At 39.1% G+C, this 23,282-nt stretch overlaps 1 protein-coding gene and 1 pseudogene across 1 annotated transcript in view; one reads left to right on the forward strand and one right to left on the reverse strand.

The window, feature by feature from the left end:
• Positions 1-4,716: 4,716 nt before the first annotated feature.
• Positions 4,717-6,435, reverse strand: LOC148224013 (uncharacterized; annotated as a pseudogene).
• Positions 6,434-23,282, forward strand: part of CENPE (centromere protein E) — a 36,450-nt gene continuing 19,601 nt past the window's right edge. The window contains exons 1-22 of the mRNA XM_088164424.1: positions 6,434-6,488; positions 7,232-7,321; positions 7,400-7,518; positions 8,571-8,690; positions 9,603-9,684; positions 9,889-9,956; positions 10,038-10,109; positions 11,624-11,675; positions 12,493-12,580; positions 12,809-12,935; positions 13,601-13,720; positions 14,766-14,924; positions 15,274-15,418; positions 16,424-16,518; positions 16,822-16,878; positions 16,959-17,126; positions 19,101-19,175; positions 19,425-19,547; positions 19,894-20,028; positions 20,596-20,773; positions 21,229-21,383; positions 22,849-23,163. Of these exons, the coding sequence (XP_088020550.1) occupies positions 6,434-6,488; positions 7,232-7,321; positions 7,400-7,518; positions 8,571-8,690; positions 9,603-9,684; positions 9,889-9,956; positions 10,038-10,109; positions 11,624-11,675; positions 12,493-12,580; positions 12,809-12,935; positions 13,601-13,720; positions 14,766-14,924; positions 15,274-15,418; positions 16,424-16,518; positions 16,822-16,878; positions 16,959-17,126; positions 19,101-19,175; positions 19,425-19,547; positions 19,894-20,028; positions 20,596-20,773; positions 21,229-21,383; positions 22,849-23,163 (2,598 nt within the window). The remainder of the gene's footprint in view (positions 6,489-7,231; positions 7,322-7,399; positions 7,519-8,570; positions 8,691-9,602; positions 9,685-9,888; positions 9,957-10,037; positions 10,110-11,623; positions 11,676-12,492; positions 12,581-12,808; positions 12,936-13,600; positions 13,721-14,765; positions 14,925-15,273; positions 15,419-16,423; positions 16,519-16,821; positions 16,879-16,958; positions 17,127-19,100; positions 19,176-19,424; positions 19,548-19,893; positions 20,029-20,595; positions 20,774-21,228; positions 21,384-22,848; positions 23,164-23,282) is intronic.

Here is a 23,282-nt window from a genome sequence, read left to right on the forward strand (position 1 = left end):
GGCTCCCTTTGAGTCTTTTCCTACTGATTAACTCTTCTTGTTAATATGAACGTAGCCGCTGCAAATATTTTTCCCAAAATACAAATTCAGTAAAAGAAATAAAAATTTCTCTGCCTTAGCTAGCCAGAAACTAAGAGCAAAAGAGAGTTCTCTCCTGCTGTCAACTGCAGACAACACAGTTTTGTGTGAAGGATGTGGGGGGAGCAAGTACAGTCTCTGATAACTTACTCTGCACCTCTTCTCTCCCCCTTCACTCCTGAAACCAATCATAAAGCTGCAGAACTCAATGTCCAACACAAACAGAATAGACGACTGGGGATACAAGCATCATAAAGTCACCCCAGATCAATTAGCCAAAACTTTTTAGGCTTAAATGGGATGACCATTTAACTGTGTTCATAATTCTTAGGTTTTTTTTAACATGTCTATCTGTGCATTGTGTCTTTCTTGATTTTGTGCTTAACCTTTATTTTAAAACAAAATTTTAAAAGCATCAGTGGTGTTACAATATTTATATTTGAATTAACTTACAAACAATTATGCAAATTTACTGTATTTGAAATCAGCTATACTGAATGACAGCTTGTTTTGACTTGCAATAGAGTGGTGTCCTGGTTTAGGGCAAATTTGGGAGATAACTTCCAAAGGGCCCTCCCCCAGGAAGCAAACCTGAGCGGCCCCTCCCCCAGCTGGTTTGGGAAGAAAATTTCCTCAGAGAGAAGTGCAAAAAACCTGTTTATTCAACAGGCACAGCACTGCCCAGCACAAAAAAACCCGATACTGAATAACAAAACCTCTCAGTGCTCTGAAGAGATGACAAATTCAGAAAGTCTCTCTCCTGTGGGTGGTAGCTCGGCTCAGTCTGTTCTCAGTCCCTCCGGTGCTGGGAAATGCTGCTGCCCAGGCCAGGCCCCGGTGGCCACAGGTACGAGCTCCTGGTGCTCCCCTGGGTCTCCAATCCAGAACAGGTTCCAATAATTCCAGGAAAGAAAAGGGAAAAAAAAACTTTCTGGGGAACTTCTCTGCTTTAGTTAGTCAGAAACTAAGAAAAAGCAAAGGAGAGCTCTCCGCTGTCCACCACGGTGACACAGTCCAGGAGGACGAGAAGATGGAACTCCTATCTCTGTGTTTTGAAAACAACCTCCTCAGACATTCCACCACTTCTCCTCCCCCCTCCTTCACTCTCAAATCCAGCCTTAAAGGTACAAAACTTATTTCTGGGCTAAAGAGACAAATGGGGATACAATTCAACATGACAAAGTCACCCCAGGACATTCCACCCCTTATCCCCGTATTCTCGACTCATTACCAAAATATATATGTTCTAACTCTGCACACACATACCTTATGCATACACATATATATGGTATACAACTATGTACAGATAATAGCAGTAACACTCAGCAAACAGGGATATTTGCATATGGTTCTCACCCAACAATCATATCTCCCTGAGGTCCACATCATGTTGTTCTGTCTTTCTGCATTATCCACCATGTGCAACCTGGTCTCTGAGCAAAGACAACCCACGAATGGGTTTGTCTGTACTCGAAGCAGAATTGATCCATACTGTCTTCCCTAACAAACCTCTGGCATGCACCACTGGGACTTTTTCTCCATCTGCTGTATGCAGGGGCTCAGACTGGGCAGGGCCTGCTCAGTTGATGGAACCTCAGGTATTAACTAACCAGGTGGCCTTTGCTAAATGCTGCTCCCAGTTTTTGAAAGATCCCCCACCCAATGCTTTCAAGGTGGTTTTTAACAGTCCATTGTATCTCTCCACTTTCCCTGCAGCTGGTGCATGGTAGGGGATATTGTACACCATCTCAATGCCATGTTCCCTAGCCCAGGTGTTGATAAGGCTATTCTTGAAACGAGTTCCATTGTCAGACTCAATTCTCTCAGGGGTGCCATGCCTCCAAAGAACTTGTTTTTCCAGGCCCAGGATGGTGTTCTGGGCAGTGGCATGAGGCACAGGGTAGGTCTCCAGCCATCCAGTGGTGGCTTCCACCATGGTGAGCATGTAGCGCTTGCCTTGACGTGTTTGGGGCAGTGTGATGTAATCAATCTGCCAGGCCTCTCCATACTTATATTTGGACTATCGCCCCCCCATACCAGAGGGGCTTGACCTGCTTGGCCTGTTTGATGACAGCGCATGTCTCACAGTCATGGATAACTTGAGAAATACTGTCCATGGTTAGATCCACCCCTCGGGCTCGTGCCCACTTATAGGTGGCATCTCTGCCCTGATGACCTGAGACATCATGGGCCCATCGAGCCAGGAACAACTCTCCCTTGTGCTGCCAATCTAAATCTATTTTTGACACCTCTATCTGTGCAGCCTGATCTACCTGCTTGTTGTTTTGGTGTTCCTCGTTAGCTCTACTCTTGGGGACATGGGCATCTACGTGACGGACTTTCACAGGTGATCTCCCTATCCTGGTAGCGATGTTTTTCCACTCTTCAGCAGCCCAGATTGGCTTCCCTCTATGCTGCCAGTTAGCTTCTTTCCACCTCTCCAGCCATCCCCACAGCGCATTAGCTACCATCCATGAATCAGTGTAAAGGTAGAGTTTTGGCTACTTCTCTCTTTCAGCAATGTCCAGGGCCAGTTGAACGGCTTTGAGTTCGGCAAGTTGGCTGGATCCACCCTCTCCTTCAGTGGCCTCTGCATCCTGTCTTGTGGGGCTCCATACGGCTGCTTTCCACTCCGGTTCATCCTCACGATGCGGCAAGAACCATCAGTGAAAAGAACGTAGCATGTTTCATCTGGCAGTTGGTTATACAGTGGGGCTTCTTCAGCATGTGTTACTTGCTCTTGTTCTTCTTCATCTGTGAGACCAAAATTTTCACCTTCAGGCCAGTTTGTAATTATCTCCAAAATCCCAGGGTGATTCAGTTTACCAATACAGGTGTGCTGCATTATAAGAGCAATCCACTTGCTCCATGTGCATAGTGGCTGGAGGGAACCTTTGTTTTGAACATCCAGCTCAGCACTGGTAGTCGGGGTGTCAGGAGGAGTTGTGCTTCTATACCAGTCACCTCCAAAGTGGCTTGGACTCCTTCGTAGGCTGCTAAAATTTCTTTCTCTGTTGGGGTATAGTTGGCTTCAGACCCTCTGTAGCTCCGACTCCAGAATCCCAGTGGTCAGCCTTGAGTCTCCCCAGGCACCTTCTGCCAACGGCTCCAGGGCAGACCATGGTTCCCGGCTGCAGAGTAGAGCATGTTCTTCACATCTGGTCCTGTCCTGACTGGGCCAAGGGCTACTGCATGAGCAATCTCCTGCTTGATCTGGACAAAGGCTTGCTGCTGCTCAGGGCCCCAGTGGAAATCGTTCTTCTTACCGGTAACCTGGTAAAGAGGGCTCACGATCTTACGGTACTCAGGAATGTGCATTCTCCAAAAGCCTATGGCACCTAAGAAAGCTTGTGTTGACTTTGCTTTTCTTGATGGCAAAACCAGCTTCCAGGAGAATCTGGATGATTTTCTCTCCTTTCTCGAACATTTCTGCTGCTGTGTTCCCCCACACAGTGATATCATCAATATACTGCAGATGTTCTGGAGCCTCACCCTTTTCTAGTGCAGCCTGGATCAGTCCATGACAGATGGTGGGACTGTGTTTCTACCCCTGGGGCAGTTGGTTCCAGGTGTACTGCACTCCCCTCCAGGTGAAAGCAAACTGAGGCCTGCACTCTGCTGCCAGAGGAAGGAAGAAAAATGCATTGGTGGTGTCAATGGTGGCGTACCACTTGGCTGCCTTGGACTCCAGCTCGTACTGCAGTTCCAGCATGTCTGGCACAGCGGCGCTCAGCAGTGGAGTCACTTCATTCCATGCACGATAGTCCACAGTCAATCTCCATTCTCCTTCAGACTTGCACACAGGTCAGATGGGGCTGTTGAAGGGTGAGTGGGTTTTGCTGACCACCCCTTGGCTCTCCAGCTCACGAATCATCTTATGAATGGGAACCACAGCATCTCGAGTTGTTCTGTACTGCGGTGCACTGTTGAAGCGGCAATTGGTACTTGTTGCTCTTTCCCCTTAAGAAGTCCTACTGTAGATGGGTTCGACAGTCCAGGCGAAGTGTTCAATTGCTTGATGCCCTCTGTCTCCACAGCAGCTATTCCAAAAGCCCACCTGAGTCCCTTTGGGTCTTTCGGAGGAAGTCTATGCCCAAAATGTGTGGGGCCTCTGGGCCAGTCACAATAGGGTGTTTTTTCCATCCATTTCCAGTTAGGCTCACCTCAGCTTCCACCAAAGTAAAATCCTGAGATCCCCCTGTCACACCAGTGATGGAAACAGATTCTGCCCCCACATACCTCGATGGAATTAAATGTGCATTGCAAACCAGTGTCAACCAAGGCCTCATATTTTCGTGGTTCTGATGTGCCAGGCCAACGAAGCCACACAGTCCAAAAAACATGGTTTTCCCCAACCTCTACCCGGCTAGAGGCAGGGCCCCTCTAAGCCTGGTTATCCTTTTTTCCCTGGGCATATGTCTTGGAGGTTCCTTCAAGGGGATTGGACATATCATCATCATCATCATACCTGGCAGTTTGGCTACAGGCAACTGGAGTTGCTTCCCTTTTGGTGGAACTCCCTCTCTGAGTCTTGCCTTCCTTCAATTCATGCACCCGTTGTGCCAGAGCAGCAGTAGATTTTCTATCCCATGTCCTCATGTTTTCCCCGCAATCAAGCAGGAAGAACCACAGCTCAGCTCATGGGGTGTACCTTCTCTCCCCATTGGGGGAACGTCTGTGTTGGGTACCAGAACCTCTGATCTGTACAGCTGAGATTTGGAGAAGATCCTCTTTAATCTCCTCCCTGAGTTTCTCATGATTCTCCTGTATATTGTCTTCTAATTTCTGCAGATGTGTTTCCACTGCTGCTATCCTGGCATGTGTTGGGCCATGCACAGCATCTGCATATGCTCAGAGCTTCTTCGCCGTATCGAGCACGATTTCCTCTCTTTCCTCTCACTTCATTATTGCTAAAGCAGAAGCGTATTCATGTGGCCCAAGCCGTACAAGTTTTCACCACACCACAGATGTACATAGTACCAAGTCTGGATTCTTAGTTGTTAGGTCATCTGAGAAGACAATCTCTGCCACTGCCATTTCTCTCAAGCGTTGAATCCCTTATTCTATGGTCTTCCACTGGGTTTGCTGCATATAGAGATCATCTGCACATAGCTATCTTTGTGCCACACTTCCCAGGACCCGTTCCCAGAGACTCTGAGGATTAGCCTCCCTCATCATTCCTTGGTCAATAACGGGATCATATGTGACAGGGATCCCAAATGCCTCGCTTCAGTTCCATCCAGAATTGTAGCCTCGCCTGCAGCGTCCCAAAGACAGACCAACCAACTAATTGTAGATTCATCAGGTCATCGGGTGTAATCTTTTCTTAGGCCACGAAGGTCTTTCAGGGATAAGGACTCAATTGCCCTTTCAGGGGAAAGGACTTCAGATCTTGTGTCAGTTGCTGTGATTTCTGATTTTTTATAAGGAGCTTGCTTTGAGGGTCCTTCCCCTGGATCATCATCATCCACTGGCCAATCAGTTTTGCTGGTGTGCTTTCTTCCCACAGCAACTGCCAGTGGCTTAGGCTCACTGTCTGGTTTTGTGGCTGGCTTAGGTTCACTGTCTGGTTTAACTACAACTGGAGTAGCTGGGGTGTTGGCTGCAGCCTGAGTGACTGGGGTAGCTGCTGATTTATCTCCCTGGCCCCCTGCCTCTCTCTGCTGCCAGCTTACTGCAATGTTCTTTTTCTCCTTAGAGTCATCATGGCACCTCTCTTTCAGGTATTTCCCCACCTCAGCTGGGTTCTGAATTTGGTCACACGGAAAGTCCCAGACTACAGGGTCAGAAAATTCCTTCAGGATTTGGCCCATATCCTCCCATTCTCCACGCCGCTCAGGCTTTTCCACGCCCAGGTCTACTCCTGGGTCAGGGGTCTCATCAGTCCCTCTAGAAATCTCAGCCCTCATTCTAGAGAAGCTGAAGACTATAGAGGAAGCTTACCAGATTAAATGCCAGGAAGGTGGCCTTTTTAACATTCAGGGGGAGCTTAACATTTTCCAAAGGTGATGCAACAGATTCAAAGGAGAAGGAAATGAAAGGCTGAAAAGCCTCATCCCCTGCTCCTCCTGTAACAAACTGGATGCATACCCATAACCATGAACCATATATACCTTGAACAGACTCCAATACCTTTATAAACTTCCTATAAATCATTACCACCAAACCCAGTACAATAGCTATTCTAATCTGTGCCCCCCTACTGAAGAAACTTCATGTTAGGGACACTACTGGAGCTAGTTCGGGGTAAGAAAATAAACCTAGGGACCATAAAGGTATCACAACCTAAAAAAAGCCTAGGGACCAGAGACACATGAAGACCTCCACCCCTAGAGACATTGTGAATTCAAACAACATGGTTACAAATTGCTTTGTCCCAATACAGAGTCAATTCAACCAAAATGCAATCAGTACCGGTTTTTTCCACTTTCTCAAGCCCAGCATTTGGCTTGAGAAATGTGTATTTGTCCTGGTTTAGGGCAAATTTGGGAGATAACTTCCAAAGGGCCCTCCCCCAGGAAGCAAACCTGAGCGGCCCCTCCCCCAGCTGGTTTGGGAAGAAAATTTCCTCAGAGAGAAGTGCAAAAAACCTGTTTATTCAACAGGCACAGCACTGCCCAGCACAAAAAAACCCGATACTGAATAACAAAACCTCTCAGTGCTCTGAAGAGATGACAAATTCAGAAAGTCTCTCTCCTGTGGGTGGTAGCTCGGCTCAGTCTGTTCTCAGTCCCTCCGGTGCTGGGAAATGCTGCTGCCCAGGCCAGGCCCCGGTGGCCGCAGGTACGAGCTCCTGGTGCTCCCCCGGGTCCCCCAATCCAGAACAGGTTCCAATAATTCCAGGAAAAAAAAGGGAAAAAAACTTCTCTGCTTTAGTTAGTCAGAAACTAAGAAAAAGCAAAGGAGAGCTCTCCGCTGTCCACCACGGTGACACAGTCCAGGAGATGAGACAATGGAATCCCATCTCTGTGTTTTGAAAACAATCTCCTCAGACATCCCACCGCTTCTCCTCCCCCCTCCTTCACTCTCAAATTCAGCCTTAAAGGTACAAAACTTATTTCTGGGCTAAAGAGACAAATGGGGATACAATTCAACATGACAAAGTCACCCCAGAACAAGTGGATTCACATGCTTTTTATTGTTTTGTTTTAAGATCGTGTCTTTCACTCAAGCGACAACACTCAGCAGTTGTATGATGGTGTAGCTGTTCCAATTATACAGTCAGCTGTGCAAGGCTATAATGGTAAGTTCTAAAACTGCGTTTAAATCCTTTTTGTAATGTATTTCAGAGATAGTTGGTAAAACTTAACCATCTTTTCAGGCACAATTTTTGCTTATGGACAGACTGCTTCAGGGAAGACTTACACAATGATGGGAAATGAAGATTCCATGGGCATTATCCCTAAGGCAATTCAACATGTGTTCAAAATTATTTGTGAGGTGAGCAATTCTATTAAATTGAAGTGACTGAAAGGACTGGTAATATTTGTGATGGTTACATAAAAGTTAATTTTAATATCGAGAGGCTTATGAAGGAAATGAATTTATATTGGACTATCTGTCGCAGTTGCTTTGCTAGCCTGGCAAAGATGAGTATTTCAGACAAAAAGCTAATGGGGCTATATTAGTTGAAATCAAATCAGAACAAAACTGAAGAGGATTCTTAACCGTCTAAATATGTTAAACTGATTACAAATAAAAATAGGTATTCACTCGTTAATGTGGTAGTTAGATAATGTGAAGCTTTGTGTTTATTCTGCTATTTTAAAAGTCTAAAAAGTTAACAAAAAAGACTTTTTTTTTTAGTGGGAAGAATATGATACTGTATTTACTTACTTTGCTTGCAAAAGAATTGCTAATTGCTCAATATTAATAAAAGTAAGGAGAAAGTGTACATTAAAACATGATTTGCAGAGTCTTTGCTTCTGCCTTGAGGGTTTCAGGTAATTATTGCCAGTGAAGTGAAATGGTGACTGCTTCATTAAGGAAGTGCAGAGTATCCTTAGAGGGTTTATAGAAGTAACTAGGCAAGTAACAAAGGCAAGAAAATTTTCCTTGAATCCACTGCGCAGCCTTAACTCACCCCAACATTCTCTACCAAGGAGGCGGGGGAAGAAGCAGCAGCCACAAACTTAATCCGAGCAAGCAGAGAGAAGACAAGGCATACAAAGAGGAAAGAGCCTAAGCAGAAGGAAATTGGTTATGGAAATGGCATTTCAGTAGAACAACTATTGTCTTACTTCTGTAGGGCAGTTATCTTAATTTTATAACCTCTTAGAAGTGGTATACCATTAATGCAGCTGGAAAGAGGCAGGATAGAAGAAAAATTATTCTGTGTTGGTAGATGCTAATGTACAGAAAGGATGAAGAGAAAGAAATCTGTGGAACAATATCCAAACCTTTATCTCCAATTAAAGAATACTTGCATTAAAAGATGTCCATCAGTTAGTCTGTTTTTTGTTTGGCTTTTTTTTCTTTCTTTTCAACATTAGATTCCAGATAGAGAATTCCTGCTAAGGGTTTCTTACATGGAAATCTACAATGAAACAATTACCGATTTGCTTTGCGATAATAGGAAAAAGAAGCCTCTGGGAATTCGTGAGGATGTTAATGTAAGTGGATGTTATGTTTAAGTATTGCATCTGCTTCGAGTAAAAGATGTTGGGAAAAAAACGCCTTCAGAAGCCTCCAGTGAACAACTTTTCTGGGACAAACTGTGTAATTCTATCTTCAGCATTAGCAAAAGGACACTTGATGTAATAGAATAATTTTGGCTTGCTATTTCTAGTTCATATTTATAAATCTTTATAAAAGTAGACTTAACCCTCAAGATTTCCAGGGTGGTATATTTTATTTAACTTTGTTAGTAAAGACTCAAGAATTGTTTAACTAACAATGCTTCTACAAACATGACCTTAAACTTCATGTGTTACCAGTTTCTGACAGATATAGAGTTGCTTTTATATCATCTTCATATCATTTACCAAGTAGATACACTTTCCTGCTACTGTGATCATAGAATAATCATGAAACTAGAACTATTCAGTAAGATGATCACTATAGAAAAATAAATCTGTATTGACACCATCTTCAGTTTCTTTATATTAAGTATTGTCGGAAATAATAAAAATTGTTGGTTGGGATTTTCGGGTGTTTTTTTCCTTTGGTTGCCTTAAATGATTATGAGTTTGGAACATAGGAAGAAGGGAAATTTACCATTTGTATGACTGTCCTTATAAGAGTTACTGAGAAATATACTCTTAAATTCCCTGAGAAAAATGTCAAGAAGGATATTTCACTCAGCAGTTCTGTTTTCAGGAAACTTTCTAAATCTGTTGTTTGATTCTTGTGCCCTTAGGCCACAATTTTGGTCAAAGTCTAAACTTAGCCCATCCCTTGTGTTTGGAGTAAAAAGACATTCAGCTGCTGAATAAATACCATAATAATTGCTGGTAATGTTAACTTTATGTATTGAAGTGTGTTTTTGGACTTCGGTAAAATTTATTATGGTGTTAATTCTATAGAGGAATACATATGTAGAAGATCTGATTGAAGAAGTGGTGGTTTCCCCAGAACAAGTTATGGAATGGATCAGAAAAGGAGAAAGTAAGTATTTAGATGATGTCAGCTGATAGCTTATAAAAGTGTTGGTTAATCAGGTATATTTAGAACCACAGGGTATCCCTTTGGGTTTATGAATATTTTCATAAGCCAGAGTTTTTCAGAAAGTTTTAAAGTTGTGCTGTTTGTCTGTTTATCTCCAGTTTGTCAGATTATAAGCAGAAGTATTTTAATATTGTTTTTTGACAGGAAATCGCCATTATGGAGAAACAAAAATGAATGAACACAGCAGCCGTTCTCACACTATCTTCAGAATGGTAAAAACGGTTTTACTACTGCGAGTGGTTTCATTGTTTTCAAAGTAACAAAAACATCATTGCACTTCATTGCATTTCTAGATCATTGAAAGCAGAGAACGAAGTGACCCTGCCAATACAAACTGTGATGGAGCAGTCATGGTTTCCCACTTGGTAAATGTCTATTTATTACGTTCTTGGAGTACAGGCTAACTAGAGAATTTATGTTACTGCTTGTTTGAGACACTAATGGTCCTTCATAATGACGTACAAGAATTCTTTGTTGTTAACTTTGACAGATGTTTCTTAAGTATAGAGGGAGACTCCTGTGGCATTATCTAGAGAAGATGTTCCCATCAGAGGGGATTCTACATGAGAATTATTCATGCTGGATTGGGGAGTGTTATGACTTTCTAGGAGCATAAGGGACTATGTCAGAGTGCTCTTGCATTTTGCTAAATATATCTTCCCTACAGTTGTTGCTGACCACTGACAAGTCCAGTGAAATAACTTGTAAAATGGGTAACCTTAAGACTTCCCTTGTCCTCAAATGTAGTTGTTATTAAAATAATGTATGGCCTACATCTGCAATGCCCAAAAGATTAATTTTTTTTTCAGCAGTAACCCCACTTAGCATCTCTTTGTGGGATTACTGATACATGGAGTACCATAAACTGGGGGGAATACCACTGGACCTCTCTAGGGAAATGTTAGGATTTCAGAAGCCTTTTCTACAGCCTTTTATTGATTCGCAGAAAATTATCTGAAACAACTGCAGGAGTGGAACTAATGTGAAACTATTTGAGCCTGCCAAAATCTGATGAGCCCTCTTACTCAGAATTGGAAATAGCATTAAGTTAGTCACATGCATTGTGGAAAGAGCTTTCTGTTCTGGCTTCACATGAAAAAGCTCTGGGGTCTGAATGTAAACACTTCTCATGCAGTATCTCAACAAACTAATTACCTACATTTTGTGCTTACCATAACTTACAGTATCCACTCTTCCTACGTCACCCCCTCTGCCCCATCTCGGTTCCAATTGACTTCAGAGTAACCACGAGTAACAAGGGTGAGGGGAGAGGAATTTTGGCCCTCTTGGTCTGTTGGTGCTTGGTGGAGTTAGTGCAGGATTTTGCTCTTCTGAAGCAAAAATCAGCTAAAGTGAGGGCTACTTGCTCAGGCAAATCATTATAGGATGCCATAATGTTCTAGTTGGCTTTGAACCAGGTTCAGAGTGAGGCTTTTCCTCTGGTAGTTCATTTCGTTTCCTTATCGCTACAGTAACAGGCGAGGAGAGACATACAGACAGCTTAGGAGAGGACGCTAGATAATCTCACCTAGGCTTTTACCCATGAAGGATGCCTACAGCTGGAATTAGTAATTAACACTTCTGTACTGAGAAACTGTGTTTATCTTTTTGTGAGGGTAGAGGTTGTTGACTGCAAGTTTGAAACAGTGTTTGGGATGGAGTAGTAGAGTTCATACAAACTTGCTCCATGTCCTTGTGTAAGTATGAAAGTATTGGTTGTGTGTAGTAGCTATGTATTAATTCCAGTAATGGCAGACCCCTTGCTTTTTTTTTGAAGCTTAACTTTAGTTTATTTAATTCTTAGCAGAGACTTAGAATTATGAGGACTTAAAGTAAATTGCCTCAGAACTAACCTGTGAAATATTTAATGAATTTGCAGAACTTGGTAGATCTGGCAGGCAGTGAAAGAGCTAGTCAAACAGGATCTGAAGGTGAGTGTTAAATGAGGCTCCACTGAAAACAACTTCTGTTAATTAACCCTTATGAGAAACTGTGATAGAAGGGAAATTATTTGATCCATGTGTTATTGTGTTATTTATTGTTTATAAATAAGGCCTTTTCCCTGGGTAGGACAATATCTACTCAGGAAAATACTGTAAATGCTGTGAAGTGCAAACAATTAAGTAGTAGTATGCCTTTTCTAGAATTGCAGGCCCATCAACAGACCTGCACTGAACTAATAGAATGGAGATGACTCAGTGAAGATGCTCCTGTAATAACAAAATCACAAGAAGCTTTTTAGGGGCTTGTGTGTAAAGGTGAAGAGTGAGTAGATGGCTCACTCTTTAGTTCAGAGGAAGCTTGTCTGTTAATGGTGGCAGCATGAAGCTGCACGAAAGTGCCTTGATCAGAAAAAAGTGATCTGAGAGGGACACAAGTAATAGTCTCTCTTACAAAGAATGACTAACCTAAAGCTTGTATCTAAGACTGGTTTGTTATATGTGTAAATATGGGCATTTACAAAATTTAAACAGGAAGCAAAATTGTAGTTCTTATGGCCCCAAATGCTTATGATGTAAAGGTTCTAAATGTTTATTTTTGATTACTGTTCTATTTTAATGCATTTTGGCTATCATAAAGGATTGAGTACTGCCTGCTGATGGGTCAATACTGCATTGTGGCATTTAAGGTTTAACTCTTGGACAATCAATCCCTCTGAGCATAATATAGGACAAAAGCTTGACAGGTTGAAAATGTATCTTAATATTGTTTTAAATTTAAAATAATAGTAAAATGTGTGGTACCTAGGTGTTCGACTGAAAGAAGGCTGCAATATAAATCGGAGCTTGTTCATTCTGAGTCAAGTTATCAAAAAGCTTTGTGATGACCCTTCTGGGTAAGCAACTGTTTGTATACCTGTTATAAGGCACTGCTAAATTAAGAAATTTATTATTATTATTATTATTATTATTATTATTATTATTATTATTATTATTATTATTATTATTAATTATTATCTTATGTAGGTAACTGTTTCAAATAACCTATTACCTCTAGAAAATATATTTACCGTGTTTATGCTGAAATCTGAAATCCTTTTTTGTTGTTGCCTCTTTTTTATTAGCTTCATAAATTACAGAGACAGCAAGCTGACTCGAATTCTGCAGAACTCCCTTGGAGGAAATGCTAAGACAGTTATTATTTGTACAATTACTCCTGTTTCTTTTGATGAGACACTCAGCACTCTTCAGGTAAAGTTTCTCACCTCTTCTCCAGCACTAGTTATTGCAGACAGGTTTGAGGGGTGCAAAATGTAATCTGCTGGATCTTTAATGACTTGGCTCTTCTGAGGGGCTTCTATAAACTCAGAACTTGGAATAATTTTTTGTACACAGCATCTTTTCCCAGTTATCTTGTGTTAAGTTGTCTACCTAGAGCTTTTTGGAAGTTGCAACAAAGCTCCTTCTCTCACTTTGTAGGCATGAGATAACCACTCTTACCTTATTTGTCTTTTCCAAACATAGAGAAGTCTTTGCTAGCACAGGATGTTAGGCACTATAGGAATTGAAATATTAATGAACAGTATACATTCTTTAGGTAGGATTGTCTCCCTTTTCAATGATCTTTCAAGCTTTTTATTAAATAAAAAATAACTTGGGACACACTTATATGTTATGCTTCATGTTTTAGGTATTAATATCAAGCAAGCAAAGGAAAACTTCACCTTTTCAAAGCATAGTATACATTAAAAATAAGCTAATTCAAATATTTGTGTCATATTACATGCTGCTCTTTATCTAATAAAGATAGACAAATCTTTAATTCTCCCTCTAATTCTGTCGGGAAATATGGGACAAAATAAGTTTTTTTAGATATTTGTTCTTCAACTATTGCCCATGAAAGACTGTTCTTCCAGTTTGCTAATACAGCCAAAGGAATGAAGAATACACCAAAAGTCAATGAGGTACTTGATGATGATGCTCTCCTGAAGAGATACCGCAAAGAAATTCTGGATTTGAAAAAGCAGCTGGAGGAAGTATGTAATAAACTCAAATAAATCAATTCTTAGTACTGATAGCTATTTGGAAACCACCTGTTTTAAACTAAAAGCAGTTAAATTTGAAGGGTAGGTGAACTCTTTAAAGTGATATCTGCCATTTTTATTGAGAGAATAGAAATTGGTTATGAATAGTCTAGAACAACTGAAGATAGTCAGTATCTCTGTGTGCAAGCTGAGGCTGAATGAGATCAACTGACAGAATTGTTAACTGGTTACACCTAATCAGTAGGTTAACATAATTAAGAAACAGAAGTTTGTGATGCCTTATAGCATACTTTTAATTGATCAAAAGAAACAATTCATATAATTAATTAATCTAAGAAGTGATTGAATGTCTTATTATTTCCTCCCTTACTGATGTCTAACTTCCGTTTGAGTTGCAGGAAGTTGTAACTGCCTGAATATCACTGGCAAAACTTAGGTCATATATACATGGAAGTTGCATTTGGAAAAGGAACAGTAGTAACTTCTTGCCCAACAGTGTAGTCTGATGTTTCTCCATCTCTAAAAATCTGTGAGGCTGAGGAACAATCTTGCAAGTCTTACTGGAACACAGACGATAAAACATAAAGCACAGGAAAATAACAATGCTGAACTAGTGCATTAAATCAAAGAATGCGCATTTTTAATTGCAAATTATAAATATCCTTAGAGAAAATTTTTAGAAAAATTATTTCTTATTTTTAATGATAATGAATTTGCAACATGAACTTTGGGAGTATGTTTCCTATCTTCTATGGTAGCAGGTAGTGAGGTATCGTTGAAATAATGCCTTTTTTTTTTTAACCTGAAAAATCTGAGGCTACATTGTTTCTGGGAGTTTTGGCTACTTTTAAATACTTAGTCTGCAGTCAAATTGTAGACTGAATTGTCAGTTTCATTATTAAGGATTAAAGTTTTCTCTTTCAGACTTAAGAGGGTATATGGGTAGTTGTTTTTAAGTATCAGTAATTGTGTATCTTCTATAGGAGTGGTTTATGCTCTTAAAATGTCAGTTTGATTAATATTCTCTTTATGGAAGGTGTCTTCAAAAACTCAGATTCATGCAATGGAAAAGGACCAATTGGCCCAGCTCTTGGAAGAAAAAAATTCCCTTCAAAAAGTACAGGAGGACAGAATACGAAACTTAACTGAGATGCTGGTGACTTCTGCTTCCTTTTCCTCAAAACAGAATGTTAAAGTAAGCACCTGATCCAGATCTTACCTGATAACTCTGAAATACTTTACAAGAGGTAACATTAAATACATAGGTTTATATTGATAATGGCAACTAAGTATGATGGGCAATTTTCACTTTTTTCATGTTTTTAAAGGGCAACTTTTAAATTAACTTCTGACTGTCAATTCAATGTTGCCTTGTGGTGAACAGACTGCAGGGATTTTTTTCCTTTCCAACTAAATTTTGAGGAAACTGCAAAATACTAGTTAACTGCTGATACAGGTACTGATACAGAACTAGCCTGAGACAACATTTACTCTCTACCTAATGGTTTGGTTTTATCACTTTTTCCCTAAATACTCTTTTAAAGGCCAAGAGAAGAAGAAGAGTTACTTGGGCTCCAGGTAAAATAAACCAGGCAAATGTGAGCTTTTTTGAAGACTTTGAAAATGCAATGCCAACTGAAACAAAAAAAATGAAGTTGTCTCTTCCAGCAGTACCAGATGTGGAGGATTGTAAGTAACCAGATGGTCTTTGAGGCCCTTTCCAACCCAGATCATTCTAAGGTCTGTTTCATTTTCTGTGAAATTCCCAATAAATATCTTTGCAAGCATTGCATTACATTTCCCAAAGGGAATAAGTTGATCCTTTGATAGCACAAATTATAAAACAGATTAACAAGAGTACGACTGCTCTTGTACACACTTTAATGAAAAGTGTGTACACTTCTACTACCCCAACTTCTCTGGATATTGAGCTTTTAATTCTTAAAACCAAAGGAGAGGACTGTCACGCAAATGGCAGGGTCTACGAACATTTGCCATGCAGCCTACCCACACCACCTAGTTTTTTGGAAAAGTGTTCTTTAACACAGACTATCCATTTCAACCCATGTTCTCTTCCCAAAAATGGAGAGGTGTGTGTGTAAAATCCGCAAATCCTCAACAAGAATAGGAGGTCATTACTCAAGTATCAGATTGAGACAGAGAAATTCAAGGATTCATAAGAGGAGTGAACTGAAAATTGAAAAAGAAATTTTCTAAGGCAATTGAGCTGAAGACAAGAGGAAAAGTTAGCAGTATTGTTACTGAATTGTATCTTACATCCTTATTACTTCTCCTGTCAAATGTATTTGCTTGTATGTGGTTTGTTCTGGACTGTTTTTTCCTGTATGGGGGCTGGGTGCTTTTTTTCCTTAGATCTTGCAGGTTGCTGTTGAGTGGCTCTTTCCTTGATACTCAAACTTTTCCTAGTCTGTAGTTAAGTCGATATTCTGGATTTGGTGGGTTTTTTTTACTTCATTAACTTGTGATAAGATAGTCAACATAGGTATAGGGACTGGACTTCAGTGGTGTTCCCTTTCATAACAGAACACCATGAGAGTCAGAACTCTGACTCAGTGTGCTGTCTTTTTGCCACTAAATGATTGTTTCCAACATGGTAAAATTATTTTAAGAGAAAATTCTTGATGTTTAGTTTAAAATCTACTGGTGTTTTTGTTAATATACCTTTCTTTTCAGCTACCTTAGAGAATTCTGAGTATGAAAGCACTTGCCTGCTGGCTCCTGATCAAATTTCAGAAGCAGAATGGATTGCTGGTCCTAACATGAATTGGGTAACGTCATAATCTGTTTTCACTTTCTCTAACTGTACATATGCATAACATGCTTCTCAGTAAGATCAGCCTTACTCTTCTGTAGAACACCAGTATTCTGTGTCTGCAGAATTACTGAAACTGGTTAGAAAGTCTCTTGGACATCTCTGTGAAGGTGTGGTGCTTCTATAGGTTTGTGGCAAATGATCCAGTCAGCTTTGGTCTTTAAACAGGACTAGGTGTGAAAAGACAAGCAACAAGTAATAGAATACTCAACTTGCTTGATCTCGTAGATCTGCTAACTGAGAGTGTTTCTTTTTCTAGACTCAGAAAGACTTTGAAGAATCTGTGCAACTCTGTGAAGCATTAGCTCTAGAAAAGGTAGGTCTGTTCTGAATTTTCTAGAAATAAGGCTGACATTGCAGCAACAGCTTCTAAAATTTCTTGTGCTGCTTCTTCAGGATATCGCTGTAAATGAGGTCAACGTCCTGCAAGCTAACTTCAATAACCTAGTTCTGGAAAATGAGCAGCTGAAATCAGAAATAAATGAAATGAAAGAGAAACTGAAGGAAAAAACAGAAATAGATGAATTTGAAGCACTGGAAAAGCAAACACAAAAAGATCATGAGGTAAGGTGCATTTAAGTAGAGAGATATGAATTCTCTATGCTCGAATGCTTTCTAGAGTTTATTCAGTGTACAAAGCCTTGGATGTTGATTCAGAAATAGATGGTGTTGTAAGCTGTATTCAGCAACAGAATGAATGAACCCAGGATTTAAACTGGATTTACTTGGAGTGTAGAACTCAGACAAATTTTCGGAGAGTTGCATACTGAAGCCTGGCGAAACATGTATTAATGTGTATATATGTATCTATGTGTTATTTTTATAGAAATGTGATCTGAATTTCATTCTAGACTTCTGTGAGGCAGTTGTTTTGCTGCTTAAATACATTTTAGAACTGTTTTGAAGTTAAAGTTTGCTAAACCGTATTTTCTGTTTTCTTGTGTGAAACGTCTTACATTCGAAGACAAATAGTTAATGCTCATTTTGGTAATCTACATGAGCATTAACTTTTAACGTATTATCTAACTTAGTCATGAAATTATTTTTAAATAATAGTAAGACTAGTAATAGTAAAGTCAAACCATTGTATTTTGTGCCAGGAAGTCACAAAAAATGTGAAGTTATCTACTGGATAATTTAGAATATAGGAAATTATGACTTTCAGTTCTCTTCACCTCTTTGTGTAGTTACTGGAGATGTTCCTTGTTTGTCCAAATGTTTATGCTCTGATTCTGTAGTCTAAAATACTTACTACTTGTATTAAGTTCTACCTGCCTAAAGTCTGGACTGTGAAATAAGTTATGGCAAAAAAAAAAAACCAAAACACAGTAACTTGAGGTATTGACATGGATGTATTATTGCATTTCTTTCCCAATACCTTTGCTGGACATTACTTGTGCACATTAGTCTGTGTAATATCTTCTGTTCATGACACTAATGTTGAAGTTTGTTACATCCTCTTGCATTTCTATTTCAGGGTGCAATTTAACAGTGTCACTACTTATTTGCATTGCGTTCTCTACAATGATTTATGGATCTTAAAGAAAATGGCTCCATAAAATATTACCATTTAGCTTGTATTTCAGATTCTTTTTAGAAGACCCTTTCTATGCTAGACTGAATATGCTATCTTCCTTACCTAATATTTAACAAATCCTAAGTTACACTGTTCTCTGCAAAGTTTTTGAGTATCTAATAACAGATATAATGTCTAAAGTAGGTTCCATTGCAAGAATTGTTTTTTGAGTTATTTATTTTCACATATCTTAAGGCAGTCCATAAAATGTAAGCATTTATTGATACCTATGTAGTAGACTAATTATAGCAATACTGAAAGGTCACATACTTCACCAAATACGTTAGATGAAATATATCACTTTATACAGGTAAACTGCATAGGAATGCTCACAGGAGAGTGCTTTTTCAAAGCTTAAAGCTGATCTTAAATTTGCAGATTGCATTTTCTTTCATTTGCTTGTGACTATACAAAAGTACTTGTAGATGAGTGCTTATCGTGAAACTTTTCTAAAAAAGACCAAATGAAAGAAATTGAAAAAGCTCCTATCTGATCTTCTACTTGTGAATTCTTTCAGAGAATGCCACTGAATGTGTTCGTGGCGTTTTACTTCCATTTTGGCTTCTCATTCCTGTTAGTGACTAGATTAAACCATAAATATCTGCATGTGTCATAAAAAGCTGCTTAATATGACTACAATTTGAAGTGTCGTAGCTCTACAATTTCTGCATTAATTGCTTTGATCATGTTGCTCTTGCTTGTCGAACTATTGCAGATTAAATTGCACTTGAATTCTTTCTAATTACTGGGAAGCTAAAATAGAGCTTTGCATCTCACGTATCCATTTTGAAAGAATATGTAGCATCTTGCTTTGTAGCTGTTTAAGTAAATGTGTGAGTATATACTAATAAAAAAGAAAACACAAGATAGACCTGACTTGTTTTCATGGTGTTGGCAACTAAAGCTACTGGTGTGGGTGCTTTCTAACATCCTCTGCAATTTTGCTTTAATTTGCTCCACAGATTCAACTAATGCATGAAATTGCCAACTTAAAGAATCTAGTTTCAAATGCTGAAGTGTACAATGAGGAACTTGAGGTGAGCCTCTCCATGAATTTACAGGTAGTAAGACTTGTATGAATGTGCTTGGTTTGTTTAGCTTGAAATACCATATCTGCTGAGGACAAGATAGACATCGTTGTGCTTGGGTTAATCTTACGAGCTATGAGGAGGATATGTCTAAAAACCATAAATGCTTTCTGTGTAGGTTTTGATAAATTCTGACCTGAAAAGCCAAACTGAGCACTAGAATCTTCTTTCCTCCTTTTTTTTTTCTCCAACTCTTAGGCAGAAATAAATTCCAAACTGGAACAACTGAAAGAGAAAGAGAACAAAATAAAAATATTGCAGAATCGTGTGGAAGAATTACAAAAAGCAGGAGTGGGGAAAAAGGAGACATCTTTTTCAATGGTAAACTTGAGTTTTCCACTGGGTTGAGAGATTACTTTGTTTTTTCTGCGTTGGATTAAATTTAGGTATAGCCTTGGTATGATGAACATCTGCTTCCTTACATACAGATCTTGGGAGATTTTGTTTTATGAAGCTTAAAATGTTAATTACTACGTATCATACAGCAGTACTCTGGGGAAGTCGAGCTATGAGAAATGCTGCTGTTTATCCCATCTCTCAAACAACCTGCTACTCTTCCTCTTAAAGTAAAGTTACTACGTTTTCTAAGCCTGTATTTACATTTTGAACACATTTCCTTTATTATGGCTCTATAGGTTTGTGCTTCTTTGAGTGTTATCTTTTTCAGGGAGATTCTGATAAACTAATTGAAGAAATTCAGCAGCTGAATAAATCCCTCTTAGACAGTGAAGCCATAGCTTTGGATGCCAAAAAGGAATCTGCTTTTCTCAGAAGTGAAAATTTGGAGTTGAAGGAGAAGATGGCAAGTACTTGTTGAACTGCATTTATAGCTGTACCAAATGCTGTTAAGGGCCTGTCTGTTTCCAGACTTGTGAAGAAGACCATCAGTGTGGTGGAGCACTCATCATTAGCTTTCTCCAAATACTCTAAGTAATTCTTCTATTATAAAAAGAAAGTAAAGGCTTTTTCCATAGGAATGGGTGATTAGTTTTAGATTTACCAGGAGAGAGAGTGAGCAAAGCAGCAGTCTTAAGGGTATTATTAAGACATACTACTTCAGACTTAATTTTACCAGAAAACAAAAGAGAATAAGAGATGCGGATTCAGAAGTGGGATGGAGCTTACTTTGAGCTTTGAAAGAGTAAAGACAAAATAGTAGCAGCAGTTATGGCCTTGACCTCTAAGGCATGTTTTGTTAGAGGACTCTGACAGGAATGCATTTGTTAAGTTGTGCATTATTCTGCCATATTTATCAAGGTCAAAGCTGGTCAGACTGATAACAGAAAATGTACCAGATGCATTATTTAAATGTTAAGTACATAGACTTTTATTCTGTGTGTGACTTGCATGTTGTATTGTTTTCCTGAAGAACGACATCTTAAACAACCACAGCCAAATGCAAAAGGATGTTCAATTATATCAAAGCCAAATAGAAGCGGGAAAAGCCAGTTACAGAAAAATGCAAGCTGACTTGCAGAGAGAGCTGCAATCTTTATTTCAAGAAAACACAAGACTAACTTCACTGATGGAGGGTAAAGTTCCAAAAGGTACTGTTCCAGGTGCTGCCTTTTCCCTGCTCCCTCTCTCCTCCCTGTTCCCTGTAGTGGTGGGAGGATAGGCAAGGCTTTGGCTCATCTTCCTTAATACATGGAGACTGTCAGTATAAAGCAACCAGAGTATCAGGTAGTGCTGGTATAGAGTAACTACTTGAGCACTTGCTTGAACATTCTGGAAAACTGCAGCTTACAGAATATTTTGCATTTTGTACAGTCAAGTTAATGAAGATTGTTGGAGAGAATCTAAAATAAACTGGATATCAACCTAAGTAGTTCTGACAGAATTCGAACCAGGAGCTTAGTCTTTTAATTGTTGGCAACAGTAAAATATAGTTTTCTGGAATTGCAACAGTATGACATCCAGATTGCATTATAAATCTTCTGCTTAATTTAAAACATTTTTTTTTCTCTTGCACCCACTTATTAGTCTAAACTTAATTTTCTAGATTTGCTTTCTCATGTGGAACTGGAAAAAATGGCAGCTGACTTAAAAGGAAAACTAGAAAATGCTTTGAAAGAGAATGCGCTTCTACAAAAACAAGTAAATGAGTTATCAGAATTTCAATCTCTACCAAATACTGTTGAGATGCAAAAGAAAGAGGTAAAAAAAAATCTAACCTTTTTTCTTGGTTTTGTATTGTACTTCACTGGTAATGTACTAATGGAGGCCTATTGGACATGAAGTTTTAAAGCCAAAGATTGTTGTGAGTCAACCTGAGATTTTACAGTTAAGTTTGTTAAATTATTGCTTCTCAGATATTAAATATTTGTACCTAGGAGTAAGTTTATGTTTAGTTTTAATATGTTTCGTCACTGACTACTATAATTAATCATGATTTTCTAGTCCAACATTTGCATGTCAATTTGCTATGGTCACCGCTGACAACTGAATGTATCGATATAATGGTGTTTGATCCTGGACACTATTCTAAAACTGATTTTTTTTTTTTTTGTCTGAGCAAAGAGAAAATATCAAGATTTTTTTTTTAAGATGTTTTAGAATAATTTCTGCTTGAGAAGTGAGATTTACCTTGCAAATTGTGGAAAGCTTGTTAGGAAACTTTTTTTTTTATTTCCTGGCAGGTAAGGTAGACTAAGTATGCTGTGAATTTTTAAAGGATTTGTTTGCAAACACTTTCTAGCTTTCTTTGTTCTAATAACCACTTGCTACTGAGTATGTGCAGTGAAAATTATTCAGGGCAAGTAATCTATGAACTCATTAATGCTTTGCAAAAAGTTCCAAATCCTCCAAGGGTCTACTTCCACTAATCAGCAAAATGTAATTAGATGTTAACAACTTCATCTCTGCATTGATACCTTAAGTTTTTAGCTTTTATATTTTTAAGCTTCTGTACTGCGTTAATGTATAACTCTGAACTCTGTATAAAATGCTGGTTAGCTTTCTTCACATTTTGGTCGAGCTAAACAATCCTTCTGGGCCTGGGAACCAAGGTCACACCATTTGCCTCAGGCCCTGGAAAGTATAAACAACAGTGAATTGGGGAGGGGAGAGAAGCAAACCAAGGGAATGTGACTTCATTACCTGAAGCTATAATTGGACAATTAACCTCTGATATTGAAATAGACTGAACTTGTGACTATTGTCCATCTTGGGTGTAGCCTCTGCCAGGCTTTTGCACTGCCCAAGGTGTATGCTTTGAAGGCCTTTAATAAATACTCACTTTATTCTTTAACTCTGTCTAGCCTCTGTTCTAGGTAGCCAGTCCAAGGCATCAGTATAATGAAGAAAGTATTGATACATGTAGATATCCAGTTTAAGAGTCCAGTCTTAGCCCAAATATAGGAAATAGGACGTACTGAACAATATCTAAAGAGCTAGAAGAGAGATTTCAGGACTTAGGAAGGGACTTGACTGTCTTCCTTATCTTTTAAAGATTCTTTGCTAGACAGTTCCCTCCCAACAGAGCAAAACCCAATGTATTGTGCTGTATGTTTGTCTGTACTTTATTTCCTATATCTTCACATGTACCTGTTTTTTGTTACGTGGTTCTGACAAATACTGATTTAGAAAGCACTATATATTAATATTGTTTTTCTGTTGGTAGATTCTTGAAAAATGTGAGGAGTTACGCTTATTAAAACTGGAAAATGAAAAGCTGCTTTCTGACGTAGCTGATAATGAAATGAGACTTAAACATATGTCTGAAGAAATTGAAAAATCAAAGGACAATCTCACAGATGCACAATTGAAATATGTGAAGTCTGATGAGGAATATGTAGCACTTAAACAGCTCCATGAAGAAATAGAACAAAAATACATGGCTGCATCAGAAACCAATGAACAAATGAAGCTCCAAATAGAATGCCTCTCTAAAGAAGCTCAAGAGTCTAAAACAATTTTGGATGAAGTGAAATTAGAGGTCAGTGTCAGCTTGCTCCTTCTTATATATGAGATTTGAGGAATTAATTCATAGTGCTAGAAAAATAGTTTTTGGAGAAATACTCCTAAAGGTATAAATGATAATTATCACTGACTTCC

Source organism: Sturnus vulgaris, chromosome 4 (genome assembly GCF_052056855.1).
Source record: "Sturnus vulgaris isolate bStuVul1 chromosome 4, bStuVul1.hap1, whole genome shotgun sequence".
Classification (NCBI taxonomy): Eukaryota; Metazoa; Chordata; class Aves; order Passeriformes; family Sturnidae; genus Sturnus; species Sturnus vulgaris.